Source organism: Heterodontus francisci, chromosome 7, assembly GCF_036365525.1.
Source record: "Heterodontus francisci isolate sHetFra1 chromosome 7, sHetFra1.hap1, whole genome shotgun sequence".
Taxonomy (NCBI): domain Eukaryota; kingdom Metazoa; phylum Chordata; class Chondrichthyes; order Heterodontiformes; family Heterodontidae; genus Heterodontus; species Heterodontus francisci.
In genome coordinates, this window is record NC_090377.1 from 73,981,438 (window position 1) to 73,998,537 (window position 17,100).

The window sequence follows — 17,100 nt, forward strand, 5'->3', positions numbered from 1 at the left end:
CACTAGCAAAACTGGAGTCAATGGGAATCAGGTGGAAAACTCTCCACTGGTTTAAGTCATACCAGGCACAAAAGAAGATGGTTGTGGTTGTTGGAGGTCAATCATCTCAGTTCCAGGACATCACTGCAGGAGTTCCTAAGGGCAGCGTCCGAGGTCCAACCATCTTTAGCTACTTCATCAATGACCTTCCCTCCATCATAAGGTCAGAAGTGGAGGTGTTCGCTGATGATTGCACAGTGCTCAGTACCATTAACAACTCCTCAGATACAGAAGCACTCCGTGCCCACATGCAGCAAGACCTGGACAACATTCAGGCTTATGCTGATATGTGGTGTGAATGTTACTTCCACTTAAGTACCAGGCAATGACCATCTCCCAAAAGAGAGAATCTAACCATCTCTCCATGATGTGCAATGGCATTATCATCCCTGAATTCCTGAACAATCAACATCCTGGGTGTCACCATTGACCAGAAACTGAACTGGACCAGCCACATAAATACAAAAGCAAGTCAGAGGCTGGGAATTCTGCGGTGAGTAACTCACCTCCCGGCTCCTTAAATCCTGTCCACCATTGACAAAGCACAAATCAGGAGTGTGATGAATACTCTCCACTTGCCTGGATGGGTACATCTCCAACAACACTCAAGAAGCTCGACACCATTCAGGACAAAGCAGCCCGTTTGGCACTCCATCCATCACCTTCAACATTCACTCCCTCCGTCACCGTTGCACAATGGCAGCAGTGTGTACCATTTACAAGATGCACTGCAGCAACTCACCAAGCCTCTGTCGACTGCACCTTCTGAACCCGTGACCTCTACCACCTAGAAGGACAAGAGCAGCAGATGCATGGGAACACCATGGCGCAGTGGTTAGCACCGCGGCCTTAAGGCTCCAGCGACCCGGGTTCAATTCTGGGTACTGCCCGTGTGGAGTTTGCAAGTTCTGCCTGTGTCTGCGTGGGTTTTCTCCGGGTGCTCCGGTTTCCTCCCACAAACCAAAAGACTTGCAGGTTGGTAGGTAAATTGGCCATTATAAATTGCCCCTAGTATAGGTAGGTGGTAGGGAAATATAGAGATAGGTGGGGATGTGGTAGGAATATGGGATTAGTGTAGGATTAGTATATATGGGTGGTTGATGGTCGGCACAGACTCGGTGGGCCGAAGGGCCTGTTTCAGTGCTGTATCTCTAAACTAAACTAAACCACCACCTGCAAACTCCCCTCCAAGCCACACCATCCTGACTTGAACATTCATTCCTGTCTGTATATTTGTACATCACCTTTCACAACCTCAGGACATTCCTTTTGCAGTGTAGTCGCTGTTTAAATGTTGGAAACGCACATCCAATCTGTGCACAGCAAGGTCCGCAGCAATATTATAATGACCAGATATCCTGTTTTTACGTGTTGATTGAGGGATAAATATTGGCCAAGACACGGGGAGAACACCCCTGCTCTTTTGAAGTAATATCTTGGGATATTTATACCACTTGAGAGGGCAGTGCGGTCTCTGTTTACCCTCTTATCCAAAAGACGGCACCTGCAACAGTGCAGCACTCCCTTGGTACTGCACTGGAGTGTCAGGCTGGGTTATGTGCTCAAGTCCCTGGAGTAGGGTGAGCTCGGAATCTTTTGATTCAGGCGAGGGTTCTACCAACTGAGTCACGACTGATGCTCATGTACTTATGCCTGAATTTCTGTATTCTACTTTTACAGTTTTATTAACATGACCCCCGACCCCCCCCCACCCCCCCCACCCACCCCAACTCTTAAAGATTTCTGTCTGTGTTTCAAGTCTCTCTGCTTACCTGCTGCTTTCAATGTCTCACCATTTTGTGTATAGTTTCTTTTCACTTCTTCCTCCCAAATGATATCATCCCGCATTTCTTTGCATTAAATCACAGACGTAATTGTTTATATCCCTCCAGATCACAAAATATCCAGTTGCCACAACTCATTGCTTTCTGTCCATTAGCCAGCTTCCTATCCATGTTGTCATAGTCCCGTAATACTGTGTGCGTTACTTTTATCAACAAACTTCCTATGCAGCACCTTATCAAATGTTTCTAAGCGAGTATTAATTTACATTCCGTTTTAATGGTCTTGTATCTGTTTGTTTTATTTGCCAGTTTTCATTTTCTAATAACACTCTCAGAAAATGTTGCTGTAAGTTGCTGTTAGCATAGAAACCGACAGAAATTTCTGTATAAATGGGATCAAGGAAATTAAATTTCAGTTATATTTTGATTTATTCTGTCTATATTGTATTAAACTGGAAATGGTACTTTTTAAATGCTTCTGCAACATGGAATCAGTCTAGGGGCGAAAGTAGGTTAACATTTCATCCCTGCTGTCTTCAGTTCACTGCTGCAGAACTCATGCAGTGTTTAATTCTGTAGCTATGGAAGCATAGATGTAAGATGATATCTTTCTGAACTTCCTGAACTTTTCTAGGAACTTGCATACAAACAAAAATGAAACTACTTACTCGATGGTAAATTACACAAACCAACCAAAACATCCAAAGCTAGAAAAAAAAATCAGCTGCGCAGCAAAATAGATGCCCTTAAACAGCTAAGAAATGTTGTTATACAATACAAAGGAGTAGTGTTTCACATCAAAATGGGTGTACGTTTCAAGCAGAGATTCTTGGTACATTGCCAGGAACATGACTGCAACTGCTTTCTGTTTCTATTTTTGGATGTTCCTATTAAAATGGAGAAAGTTTCCTTTAAAGTTCATATACCCATGCATCAGACATTCAGGAATCACATTACAGTATTAAGGTTCCTCAGTTTTACTTAAAGCTTCTACTTTTTCATATAATTGTAACATTTTATTAATGTACAAGACTTCATTTTTATTCAATTTTCCAGGGTCAAACTGAAACCCAGGCTGGGATTTTATCTGGATGATGGGGGTCTTGACCTCCAGCAAAAGTGCTGGCGAGAACCTTGCATTGCCCCTTCTGTGGGAGGCCTGCCAAATCAAGTGCCAATTAGGCACTTAACTATATAGTGCCGGGCCTTTCATAGGATTAAGGACCCTGACAACAGAAGTCCCGCCCTCAGTGCTATCGACCAATCCGAGGCCGGCAGCTCTTTAACTGAGCAGCACCACTGCGGAGGTGGTGGCTGCCAGTAGAGCAACTAACTAAGGCTGAAGAGTGGCGCTGAACCCAGGGCACAAGTAGGTCAGGGCAGGAGGGGCCATGTGGGGGTGGGGGTGGTGTTTGGGGATCCGCAGTAAGGGCAGGGGTTGGCTCTCAGCAGGCACCCCCTTCCTGATGCTGGGTCCTTCGTTCAGGCACTATGTGCCTTTTAACGAGGGACCCCAACCCGGAGCTGGAAAGCACCTCACACAGTTTTTCATGCCGTGCTCCCTGTACAGCGACAGGCCTGCCCACCATTGAGCTAATTGCAGCGGTGGGATCAGGCCCTTAATTGGGCATTAATTGCCCACTTTAAGGCTTCAATTGGCGGGAAAGCCTTTCACAGGCCTTTGCACTCCAGACTTAATTTTGGTGAAGGCAGGGTCTCCCCCACTGCCACCATGCCATCCGATTGCATGCACACTACCTGCCTCCAACCCCACCACGGGGGAAGAGCATGAAATCCCCCACCCCTCCCCCACCTCCATTATACCTTTAGCTAAGTATGATGCCATCAGTTTCATCTGCTGGATTTCAGATAGCAGAATACCAGTCTTATCAGACTACAGTTTAGACTGTAAACTACAGAACAAGTTTTTTCAGGTAACAGGCAGTGGAAAGAGGCACTAGTTTTATTGAACTTTTAACTTGTACTTCCTTTTCAGGTACATAAAATGAAAAAAAAGTACAATAATTTGCTAACTCTCATGGTCATGCTAACCCTGAATTACCCCCATTGTAACTTTTTTACTTATGGGATTTGTGTAATGTACCCCGAGCTCCACACTGACTGCAGTGATACTAAAATAACCAATAATTTGAGTGAGATGTCTCCAGATCTATCTCAACTTGAGCATGGATCTGTTACCCCCACCCCCTTCACCGAGGGCCAATCTATGGGAATGCTTATTTCCAGGCTAACCAGGTTAATTGAGTTGAAGTCTTTCATCCATTCCCAGGACAAAGGACATCAACATGCATCTTTACACTTGCATAAGTGGTCCAGCTTCCACAAGATTTTCTACACAGGAGACATTTGCTGGCAAGGACCTGACACTTGACTGATTAAGTTGACTGGTTTGACTCCTTTGGGATAAATTAACCCATTTGAAACAAATGGGCAGCATTTGAGACTTTTACCTCCTCTATCTTTGCTTTGATTATTTTCTGAACAAAGCAAGCAATTATGGTGGGAGTTACAGCCAACATTATTAATTTTCCTAATAAGAGTTTCACTTTGAGTTTCCTTGTGGTGTTTTTATATTCAGTGACACTGGCGGTTGCAGTAAAACAAATTTAAGGTGACTGACCGCTTCTCATAGATATTTGGAAAACAGTTTTTATGACTCAAAATTTGGCAACTCCCTATTTATTACAGCTGTATCTGAAAATTTACAGTGTAATACAACTGCACTCACCCCCAACACCCCTGTTTAGCTTATTTAGTTAGCATATATGAATGCATTTATGTATTCGTTTTTAGATAGATGGAAGGAAATTTTGATGGTTTTCTTCATGTTTCCTCTTTTATTTTTCTTTAAATTTTCAACCCTTTCTCCTCACTCTTGGTAATTGTTCCGTGGGCACTGGTCACCTCTGCTGGGTGTACAGTGCCCATTATTGAGTTATCTAGCTATTTGACTATGTTCAGCATCATAGTCAATTTTCACTACTGACCTCACCAAATATCCACATGTGCACTTCCAGCAGTGGCTATTGGACAATGATCAAGAGCTTGAACTCAAGCCAGCTTGAGCTGACTTTTCTATTCCTAAAGCCAATTTTAATCCCTTCCATCTAGGATCAACTAATCCAGCACATACTGGGCATTGAATTTGAGACCTTTTGGTCTCGCTCAGATATTCAGACCAATGAATATACAAAGTTTATCCAAGTACTCACTAAATAAGTTCAGTCTGCAATTGAGAGAGCCACCTTTCAAACAAATTTCTAAGCTTCATCATGCTTCTTCTCTAACTTTTTTGGTCCTCTGAATCAAGAAGTCAGACAAAACAACCTGCATGGTTCATTGCCTCTGCAAATCCTGTGCTGTACCCAGCCATTTGGAGGTGGATGAGAACAGCACAAGGTGACTCTCCCTTTGATTTATGTTCATTCACTGTGAAGGAAATACTTTGGTGTATGCTCTGCACATTTGCCTGATGGCACAGCTAACAGAGCACATTGAACACATTGGGGTTCTAATCAGTATGCTGATGTGCAGTTGAATTTTCAAAAATGTTGCTAAGGTACAATAGGCTTCAGTTTAAAAGTACACTTTGCAACTTTTAATATTGTTAATACATTTTTACTAATTATCTTTCTCCCCAAGCTGGAATTAATTTATCACACATTTGGAAAACATAATTTCAAGAAAACCACCGCCAACCTGGATCTGTTTCTGCGAAGATTCAATGAAATTCAGTTCTGGGTTGTAACAGAAATCTGCCTATGTTCTCAGCTCAGCAAAAGGGTACAGCTTCTGAAGAAGTTTATCAAGATTGCAGCTCAGTAAGTATGGATAGGATTTATGTACAATAAGATTGCTATTTAATAATGTACGACTCTAATAAAAAGAAACAAAGACTTGCATTTATATAGCACTTTTAACAACCATCAGACATCTCAAAGCAATTTACAGCCAATGAAGTACTTTTTAAATGTAGCCACTGTTGTAATGCAGGAAACGCGGTAGCCAATTTGCGGACAGCAAGCTCCCACAAACAGCAATGTGATAATGACCAGATAATCTGTTTTTGTCATGTTGATAGAGGGATAACTATTGGCCAGGACACCAGGTATCACTCTCTTGTTCTTCTTCAAAATAGTGCCATGGGATATTTTACATCGACACAAGCAGACAGATGGGGCGTCAGTTTAATGTCTTGTCCAAAAGACGGCACATTTGACAGTGCAGCACTCCATCAGTACTGCACTGGAGTGTCAGCCTTGGTCTTTGTGCTCAAGCCCTGGAGTGGGACTTGAAGCCAGAACCTTGTGACTCAGAGGCAAGAGTGCTACCAACTGATGCATGGCTGACAAAGCTGTCATAAGAAAGGTACAAATTAATTCAATTTTTAGTTACCATTGCCATCTGTCCGTTTTAAGGAGGATATTTTTCGTCTTTTTTTCATGCAGGCAGAAAACGTTGGATTTGTGTGGTTTTTGTCTGTTTTTGTGTTTTTTATCTTTTGGCAGTTTTTGTTTCTTTAGTATTGTACAGTAAAATATCAAGAGCAGGTTGTTATAAACTATTCCAACAGCTGATGAAGCCACGCAAGCAAGGATAGGAGCCAGTACAGGCTATAAAAAAATTAAGAAATGTAAGCAGGGAGAGAGAGAAAAAAGCATAATTAAGAACCTTATACTCTAACAGTGATCCAGGGGAAATGTCTTCAAATATACATAGAAACTAATACAAAAACTGGGTTGATCAATGGTGCGTTAAAAGCCTCTAATGTGCTGATCCTGTCTTACTTTGCAGAATCACCTTCACTTTGTAGTGTGCAAGATGGGTAAATCTAAATTTTAAATGGCCACATATGGGGATAAATATATTGATGGCTTTACAAAGGCTGCTAATATTTGTGATGCATATTTCAACCTTTGCAAAGGTTACTTGGGAAATAAAAATACTTGGAAAAATACAAGTGATAGAATGATGCAATATCCCAAGTCCCTGTTTCGTGGCTGCACAGTGAAAATCATACTGAATGAATCCAGAGCAGGGAGGGTGGCCCTGCTTGTCATTTGAAGTCATCCACCTCATAGAATAGTCTGCCTGGAAAGAGGAAAGAGGAAAAAGAAGAAGACTTCAGGGTGCAGTTGTTTGTTACTCCGCTGGCAAGGCCCGTCTAATGGTGCACATCAGCTTTAGCTGTTCTTACTGTCTATTGGCATGGAATCTGTGTAGACTATTTTACATGGTCATTGTTACAGAGCTGCATCTCCACTTGTAATTGAGTGATAGAGTATTGGAAGCTGGGCTCCATCTACTCTAGTGCAACCTAACCTATTTGTTATACTTCCATTGACACCTTCACCTCTTCCTTCAAAAATATAAGTTAGAGCAGGGTTGTCCAACATACGGCCTGCAGGCCAAGATCCGGCCCGCCAAAGGCTTCCATCCGGCCCACGGATGTAAACTGTACTTGGGGCCGTTCCTCATCCTCGCCAGGGGATCATGACTGGAGGTGGTAAATTTCCCATTGTCTTCTTCTTGTAGACTGTCTTTTAATAAACCTCACGCTGTCAGTTTCACAGCTGACAGCTGCTGAAGCAGGAACACGGTTCCCAACTTCGGACAGATTCAGAGTTTTCCAGCGGGCTTTTAAAAATGTCACAAAACCCCAAATCTGTCTGAAGTTGGGAAGCACTTTCCTGCTTCAGCAGCTGTGAAACTGACAGCGTGATGTTTTTAAACAAACTGACCAACCACAAAGCTGCTGTGCCGAATGCTCCTGCTCCCTGCAACTGTCGGGGGGGTGGGGATGGGAGGGAACAAAGAGAGAGAGAAGGAACAAAGTGAGAGAGAGAGAGAGGGAGGAAACAGAGAGGGGGGGAACAGAAAGAGAAGGGGGAAACAGAGATGGGGGACAGACAGAGAGGGTGGGGACAGACAGAGAGACATACACAAGTGAGAGAAAGGGAAGACAGAGATGGGGGGGAACAGACAGCGAGGACAACATTGTGGGGGGGGGACAACAAAGAGGGGGGAACACGGAGAGAGAGAGAGAGAGAGATCACTCCTGACAGATAGATATCTATCCGGAATACTCCGCATCACTATAACAAGTGCGGGCAGACATTGACTACCTTTGCAAGCAAAAAAATGCCAGGTGTCGCACTAAATCTATGTCCAACATAGTGATAAGAAAGTAAGTCAATCAATTAATCTTCTCATTTAAAGCTTCTTCACAAAAATGCACATTTGTTGTTGTTTTGATTAATAGTAAGATAATTTTTGAATGCCTTAATCTTTCCAAAATTGTCCCACCGGCTCCCCATGCCAGACAAAAGTTGTAATGTGGCCCCCCACGCAAAAAGGTCGGACAACCCTGAGTTAGAGGAATTCCCATTGAAAGACTTATTGTACGAATATCATAGACATACTGAAAAAATTCCAGCAACGAAACATTTCAAATAAAGCTGCCAGCCCAACTGAATGAGGTAGCGGGGGGAGGGTTGTTGGTGCTGGGAGTAGAAGGAAAAAAAAGGAACAAAAACAAAGCAAAATAAAAGGTTCATAAATTCCTGGAAAAGCTGATCAAATCTTACTATAGAGATTTTTAAATACACCCACCAACCTTAGTTGCCTATTTTATATAGACAGATAAATTATTTGATACTTTGCCAGCATAAATGGAAATTTACATAGAAGTATAATAAGGGCTAACTTTAAAATAATTATTTGCAAACTGATGGAAGTTTCTGTCAGTACGAATCCTGTTCAGAAAACTGGATGGCGTTAAATGAGTGGAAATCTGGCATAACTGATCTCAGTTCATTTAGTTTGACTGGTTATGTTCATTTTATGTCCATTTGTTGGATATAGCCAAATCTACCTTGACGTGTTATTTCATACAATTTTTTCCTAAACCAGCCTCTGGTCCAATGTGGCACTCTCTGTTTTTGGACTTGATGAAAGGTGTTTATTAACTAAGCTTTGCTTTCATAGAATTTCACAGCACAGAAGGAGGCCATTTGGCCTGTTGTACCTGTGCTGGCTCTCTGAAAGAGCTTGCCAATTTAGTCCCACAGCTGTTTTTCCCAACAACTCAACAAATTGGTTCTCTTCAAATACATAAACAATTGCCTTTTGTAAGTTCCTATGGAATCTGATTACATCGACATTTCAGGTAGTGCTTTCGAGATCACAACAACTGAGTGAAATAATTTCTCCTCATTTCCCCTCTCGTATTTTTGCTAATTATTTTAAATCTATGATCTCTTGGTTACTGACCCACTTGCCAGAGGAAGCAGTTTCTCCCCACTTGCTCTATCAAAACTTCTCATAATTTTGAATACCTCTGTTAGGGCTCCCCTTAACCTCCTCTGCTATAAGGAGAACAACCCCAGCTTCTCCAAACTTTACACATAACTGAAGTCCCTTATCCTTGTTATTATCCCGGTAGACTTCATCTCCAAGAACTTGACATCCTTCCCAAAGTGTGGTGCCAGAATTGTATACAACACTCCAGTTGAGACCTAACAAGTGACTTCTAAAGGATTAGCATGACTTCCTTGTTTCCTTCAATGCCTCTATTCGCAAAGCTAAGTATTCCATGCACTTGCTTAACCGCCTTATCAGCTTGGCCCGCCACCTTCAAAGATTTATGAATATGCACTCCCAGTTCCTCTGCTCTTGCATTCCCCCCCACCACCAAAACAGTACTATTTAGATTATATTCCCTCTCTATGTTGTTCTTCCTATCACACTTATCTGCATTAAATTGCATCCATCGTGTATCTGCCTGTTTCACCAATCTATCTATGTCCTCCTGAAGTCTGCTACTATCCTGCTCACTATTTACTATGTTGCCAGGTTTTGTACATCTGCAAGCTGAAAAAAAATTGTACTCCCTATATCCAAGTCCAGGTTGTTTCTAAATAACAAGAAAAGTAATGGTTCTAATACTGACCCCTGGGGGCCCCACTGCATACTTCTCTCCAATCAGTAAAACATTCATTCACCATTACTCTTTGCCTCATATCCCTTAGCCAATTATGTACCCAAGTTACTACTGTCACTTTGGTACCATGCACCCTATTTTCTGAATAGGTCTGTCGTGCGACACTTTATCAAATGTCTTTTGAAAGTCTGTATACTGTATATGTAAAATATTTATTGCACTACCTTGATTCACCCTTTCTGTTACTTCATCAAATAACTCAATCTAGTTAATCACAGACTTTTGATTAGGCACTTTACTGCCTTCTGGACTCAACATTGAGTTCAACAATTTCAGTCTGTAATCTCTGCCCCCTATTTTGTTTCCTTTTCTTTGCATGTTTCAGTCTTAATCTTGTTTAGTTTTGCTTTTGCGTGGCTGTTCATTATTCTGCCATTCATACCTCCCCGGACACATCTTTTGTCTCTTTCCTTGTCTCATTATTATTCCCACCAACTCTTTTGTCATTTAATGTCTCCCATCTTCCGCCCTCTCACAGACCTTACCTTTTGTTCTTTTTTCACCCTACCCCATTTGACCAACTTAAAACCTATTACATTTCTAATTTTCCCCAGTTCTGAAGAGTCAGCAACCTGAAACATGAACTCTTTTTTTTCTCTCCACCAATGCTGCCAGACCTACTGAGTATTTCCAATATTTTCTATTTTTATTTCAAATTTCCAGTGTCTGTGTTTGTAATCAGAGACTATTTACCTTTACCAAATCCAGGGTGGCTGTCCCTTAATAACCCATGCAGTCCCAAGTGGCTGTTAATTTTGTCCTTGACAATGGTCTCTAGTAGTTTTCACCCCACTGACATTACACTGATTGGCCTGTAGTTACCAGGTTTATCCCTTGTTTCTGACAATTTTCCAGATTACAACTAACATCTCTGTTTCTATCTCTAATCTGGTTTGGTCTCTTCCCTCCTGACTGCCTAGCTCAAGCTGTTGTGCACTTTGGCATTTATATCTGCTAATTAAATTAATTGTTTTTAATATGCACAATTTTGGATAAACATGAAAAGTCCTACTAGCAAACAACTAATTTACAAAACACTCTTCTAGCACTGAATATTGTGTACTTATAACTAATAACTACTGTAATATTTTTCCAGATGCCTGCTGCTTAAATACCAAACTCTTTTTTTTTGTGCACTGTATTTTCCCTCCAATTCAAGCCTTTGCCTTCTGCGTATTTTTAGAACGTATGAGGCTGTTTATCAGAGAAAATGTGCTATGGATTAGTATTTTGTCCTTTTTTGTGTTTTGAAAAAATGCCAGAGTAAGAAATTAGCTGAAAAATGGTCTTAATGCAAGAAAATTAGATTAAAAAGGAAAAATAATGCCAAAGCACCTACATGGCTGTAGAATGATTTTATGCTGCATTGTCATGCTATTAAAAAGCAGAGATGGTTATGAAGAACAGGAGTCAACATCCTCTGAGTTGAAACTGATCATTTTCCTTGCTAGATCTGTGACCCTCTTGACCCTGCCCTCTAGGCAATCTTTTAGATTAGCTGATTCTCATGGGTCCACGGGAAAGATTACAGGTGACTCTCAAGAATAAGAAAGGAAGAAAGATTTTCCTTTATACAGCACCTTTCAGAATCTCAGTGTTCCAAAGTACTTCACAGCCAATGAATTACCTTTTGAAGTGCAGTTACAATTGTAGGGAAATGCAGCAGCCTATCTGTACATTGCAAAGCCATGGAATAGGCAACCAACTAAACTGTTATGGTGGTGTTGATTGAGGGAAGTTAGCCACAAAGCCAGGAGAATTATGCAACTCTTCTTTGAATAGTACCTTGGGATCTTTTATGCCCACTTCACAGGGAGACTGGACCTCAATTTAACATATTAGCCAAAAACAGCACCTCCAGCAGTGTGACACTCCCTCATTACTGCACTGGAGTGTCAGCTGAGATTGTGTGCTCAAATCCTGGAGTGGGGTGTGAACCCACAATATTCTGGCTCGGGCGATAGTGCTACCACTGAGCCAAGGACACCCCAAGTCTCTGGTTAGGTTAACTTGGACAATTCCACAACTTTACACAACACATATGTCACTGGTCCTTGTAATTCCCGCAGTGAGATTATAGCTACAAGATAGTATTGTTGCATCGTACAAAATCTCAGTGGTGTTGTGGGTTGTGTTGTGTTACGTTAACTAAGTAGCTCATTGACAAAAGTTCCCAGAAATTCTTGCTCTCTCATCTATAGATATTGTTAAGCCATACTAATCCATCTTCCAGTTCTTTGGACTAGAAAAGTCAGACTGATTTTCAAAGCAATCTCCTCCTAAATCCTTATTGTTGGGAGAAGTGGGAAGCTCTTGCTGTTTGTGGAGCTAGAGTTCCAAAAAAGCATTGCCTCTAAGTTTAGATTTATGCATGTTATGCTATTTTAAACCAGGCATTAGACCTGTTACGAGCAAGTTGGCGGAGCGCACTGTTAATTCAGTCCCACCTCTCCACAGATCACAGCATATCAATAAATTTTCCCATCTACCAAAAAAACAGGCAATTGTCCCCCAGAAAAAAGCACACCAACCAGATTTCTTTAATCAACAACAAAATTAACTATTTATTAATAAACTAAGTCTTAACCAATAATGAGATAAGTCTATATTAGGGGCGGCGCAGTGGTTAGCACCGCAGCCTCACAGCTCCAGGGACCCGGGTTTGATTCTGGGTACTGCCTGTGCAGAGTTTGCAAGTTCTCCCTGTGACTGCGTGGGTTTTCGTCGAGTGCTCCGGTTTCCTCCCACCGCCAAAGACTTGCAGGTGATAGGTAAATTGGCTGTTGTAAATTGCCCCTAGTGTAGGTAGGTTATAGGGAATGTGGTATTACTGTAGGGTTAGTATAAATGGGTGGTTGTTGGTCAGCACAGACTCGGTGGGCCGAAGAGCCTGTTTCAGTGCTGTATCTCTAAATAAATATATACGAGAAGCTCCTTATTTCCCTAGCCCTCATGCACACACACATATATTTTTTTTTAAACTGTTAACCGGGAAAAAGGATTTGGTTTACAGCTGTTTCATAGGAATAAAAGGATTAATAAAAATAATGTAATTTATCACGTGAGAGTAGGAAGTTCCTTGGTTTGGGTGCAGTGTCCCAGAGTCAAATAGTCAGATGCCACTTGAATTCTCTCCAGGCGAGGTTGATAAACAGTCTGTGATGGTAGGCATTCATGGCAATTCGACTGCAGCAGGTGTCACATAGGTCTTTCAGTAGGTTTGCATAAGTCTTGCAGCAGTAGTATAACAGTAGAAGATTTCTTCAGATCCCAAGACTTCTTAAAATACTGGAGGCAGTAGGAACCATACTGGATGCAGGGATTCTTCAGTGACAGGAGGCAGTAGGAATCTGCCATCTTTCAGATACAGGGTTTTCTCCTCAGGAGATGCAGCATTCCTTTACAGAGAGGTAACCCTTCTTCTGGGTCTTCCTCTCTGCTCCAGGCCGGTCAAAAACCAAATTTCAAATGCCTCCTTTATCTAGCTCTCTGGCTTTTTAAAGGGTCAAAAGTGAAAGCAACCTTCCTGAACATGGTCACATATCCAGACAGAGCAGGCTGCATTTTAAAACCTGACACTGAAATAGGCGTCAGACAGAAAAATTTTCAGCCTGCATACGCGGGGCCACGTCGCGGAGCTGTTGTGATTGCAAATGCAGCGACTCATTAGCGAGGCAGGGGCAGCGCCCCCCGCCCCACCCCCACCCCAATGACGTGGAGGGAGCGGGTGAGCCGTCCCCAGCAATGGCATCTGGCGCTGATGCGCAGGCAGCAGCACCATTTTTAAATGGCTTAGAGCCATAAATGAGCATTTAAAGTTTTAAAGGAACATTACATTTTAAATTAATAAAAGTAAGTGAAATTCTTTTCCATTCCCCTTTCTCACCCCCCAATAGCCTTACGTTAAATTAATTGTCCGCTCACCCCCCAAAATACCTACCTTGACGACGTGACCTTCCCCTGCAAAGTTCATGAACTGTAACCCTCAACCCCTTCCCATCACCCCCCCCCCCCCAAACAATCTGAAAGTTTTTAACCCCGTTCCTCCTCCAGCACAGAGAAAATCACCTCCTCACCCCTCCCCACAGGTGTCGTGCCTTGTTTCCCTGAGTGGGGATTTAAAGGCGTGGCATTGCTGGCTGGCAGAATGAAGATCCCAACCTGTTGTGGTAAGTACCCACTCGCATATTATAATGCGGGTCCCGTTGTCGAGTAGCGGGGCAGCCGCCACAAGGCCTCGCCGCCAAGATCAGGACAGGGCCTTCTGGCATTGGGGTCGGTGGCATGCCTCATCCGTTGTTTCTTCATCTCCCCCTCCCCTCCCCCCACCACCACCACCACCGTTCCTGGTGTTGGAGAGCCTTTAAAATCCAGCCCAGAGTCTCCACTGTCATTCAAAAAGTTGCTCTGAGGAAGGTCAAACTCCTGTGGTTTCCTTGAAATTGCTTGCTTTCCTGTCCTTGTGCAAGTTCAACTTCCTTTCAAAGCACCCATAAAGTTCAGCTTTTGTTTTGAACTTCATTTCAAAACACTGAAAAAATTATTCACCTATTTGCAGGTGCCTCAATGTCCATTGAAAATCTGTTTCAGTTTTTTAAAACACATAGAGTCTTAAGTTCTTAATACGAAACCTTGTGAACAGATCATTAAAAGTACGCATTCATAAGCAAATATAATTGTTAATTGTGTCTTTAGCGTGCTCATTGTGTTACCATTTGTTGAGATGGCCACTGCTGACCTTTATTGAAGCAATTTGCACAGCATTGGATTGTAAAATGCTGTTAATCAGTAAAATGCATCTGGCTCGAGACAAATTGCATTAAAGGTAAATAGCTCTATTTGACCTACTTGCTTTTAGTCTGAGTGTGTCAAATACACACAAAAGATTATGACAAATCTGTTTTGTATAATAATAATTCTATTGCATTTTTTTTATCCTTTTCAGTTGCAAAGAATATAGAAATCTGAACTCATTTTTTGCTCTTGTAATGGGACTGAGCAATGTAGCTGTTAGCCGTCTCTCACAGACCTGGGAGGTAGGTCATTCTTATCAACTATTTTTCAGATCCAATAATGTCAGTTATGACCTAATTTTTAATAAGCAGAGAAACTTCATTTTTATTACTAATAAAAATTTTTAAATTCCAAATGTCAAGGAGCTTTAAGATAATTGGCATCTCTCATCAGAGATGAGAGTGTTTTCATGCAGTAAGTTGTTATGATCTGGAGTGCACTGTCTGAAAGAGTGGTGGAAGCAAATTCCATTGCAACTTTCAAAAGGAAAATTTACAAGCTATGGAGAACAAGAAGCGGGGGGACTAATTGGTTAGTTTTTCCATAGGCATGGTAGGCTCAATTGCCTCCTTCTGTGCTATAGGATTCTATGAGTACCATATCCAAAGAAACATGATTTGGAGCTAGTTTATTTCATGCTTCTATGTGTGTCTATGTCTGTTATTGTTAAACAAATGATTACCATTAGATCCATTCAAAATAAATGGAAACCGAAATCTGGAAGTGATTGAGGGGTGTCACTGGTGATATTCCTAAAATCTAATTGCAGCTTTAAATGTTGATTCTTTTGATTGCATTTGCAGAAAGGCCAAGTAGAGAGAAAATGGGGCATGGAGATGGGCTCAGGAAAGAGCAAAGAGAGCACGAACTTGTGTTTATATAGTGCCTTTCATAACCTCAGGATGTTCCAAAGCACTTCACAGCCAAGAAAGTACTTTTAAAATGCAGTCACTTTTGTAAATTAGGGAAATGCAGTAGCCAATTTGTATATATGAAGATCCAACAAACAGTAATGAAATAAATACAATGTTCTATCAGAAGGAAGTAAAAAGTCACCACCCCTTTAATGTTGCCCCATGATTTCCAGGGCTTCCCATGAGGAAAACCTGCACCTGCACAAGGTACAAGCTAAGTGCTGCCATAGAAATAAGCAGGAGGGAGCATTACTGGCCCTCCAGTAAGATACCCAAAGGAGTTGGTGATGAAACTTGCATTTGGACCTCCTTCCAAGTGTGTGTGAGGGAGTCACGCAGCAAGTGAAGAATGGTCAAAGGTGAGTGGCCTTCTTTTTCTTGCAAGTGTCCTTTAGTAATTACTTCTAATGACCAATCCTGCAGCAGCAGGCCACTAGTATTTTCTTCCCCAATGCTCAGTAGAAGTCCCTGCTGGGGTTAGCCTGCACCAGGTATATGGCCTGGCTATATTAATGGCCCAGTTCATTAATAATGCCTCTTACCCATACATGGATATTAAAATATATAGACTTCTGTTAGATTTCAGATTGAAAATCGTAGAATGGTTACAGCACAGAAGGAGGCCATTCAGCCAGTCGAGTTTATTCCAGCTCTTTGCAAGACCAATTTAGCTAGTCCCACTCCCTCGTCCTTTCCTTGTAACTCTGCGCATTTTTTCCTCTTCAAATAATTATCCAAGTCCCTTTTGAAAGTCATGATTGAATCTTCCTCCACCACTCTCTCGGGCAGTGCACTCCAGATGCAACCTGGCTGCATTAAAAAAAAAAAAAAAATTCCTTATGTCACCTTTGGTTCAGTTGTCAGTCTATAAATTGTGTCCCCCAGTTCTCGAGCCTACTGCCAATGGGAACAGTTTCTCTCTATCTACTCTGTTCAGGCCCAACATGATTTTAAACACCCCTATCAAATATCCTCTCAACCTTCTCTTCTCTCAGGAGAACAACCCCAGCTTCCCCAATCTATTAAGGTAACTGAAATCTGTCGTCCATGGAACCATTCCGGAAATCTCTTCTGCACCTTCTCTAAAGCCATCACACCCTTCCTAAAGTGCAGTACCCAGAATTGACACAATGCTCCAGTTGAGGCAGAACCAGAGTATTCTAAAGGTTCATCATAACCTCTATTTGCTTTCAATTACTATGCCTCTATTTATAAACTCCAGGATCCTGCATGCCTTTTTAACCACTTTCGCAACCTGCTCTGCCACCTTCAATGATTTGTGCGCATATACCTCCAGGTCCCTCTGTTCTTTCACCCCTTTTAGAATTGTACTCTTTATTTTATAAGCGTCTCCTTGTTCTTCCTACCAAAATGTATTACTACACACTTCTCTGCATTAAGTTTCATCTGCCGCATGCCTATGTCTTCTTGAAGTCTATCACTATCCTCCTCACAGTTCAAAATTTCAAGTTTTGTGTCATTTGCAAATTTTGAAGTTCTGTCCTAAACAGCTAAACCTAAGTCACTAATATAATTAAGAAAAACA

At 41.8% G+C, this 17,100-nt stretch overlaps 1 protein-coding gene across 4 annotated transcripts in view; it reads left to right on the forward strand.

Moving 5' to 3' along the window:
* The window catches only part of rapgef4a (Rap guanine nucleotide exchange factor 4a), a 420,421-nt gene that overhangs the window by 384,909 nt on the left and 18,412 nt on the right, over nucleotides 1–17,100 (forward strand). For all 4 annotated transcript variants that reach the window (XM_068035423.1, XM_068035424.1, XM_068035427.1 and 1 more), the window contains 2 exons: nucleotides 5,487–5,665; nucleotides 14,792–14,882. In XM_068035423.1, the coding sequence (XP_067891524.1) occupies nucleotides 5,487–5,665; nucleotides 14,792–14,882 (270 nt within the window). The remainder of the gene's footprint in view (nucleotides 1–5,486; nucleotides 5,666–14,791; nucleotides 14,883–17,100) is intronic.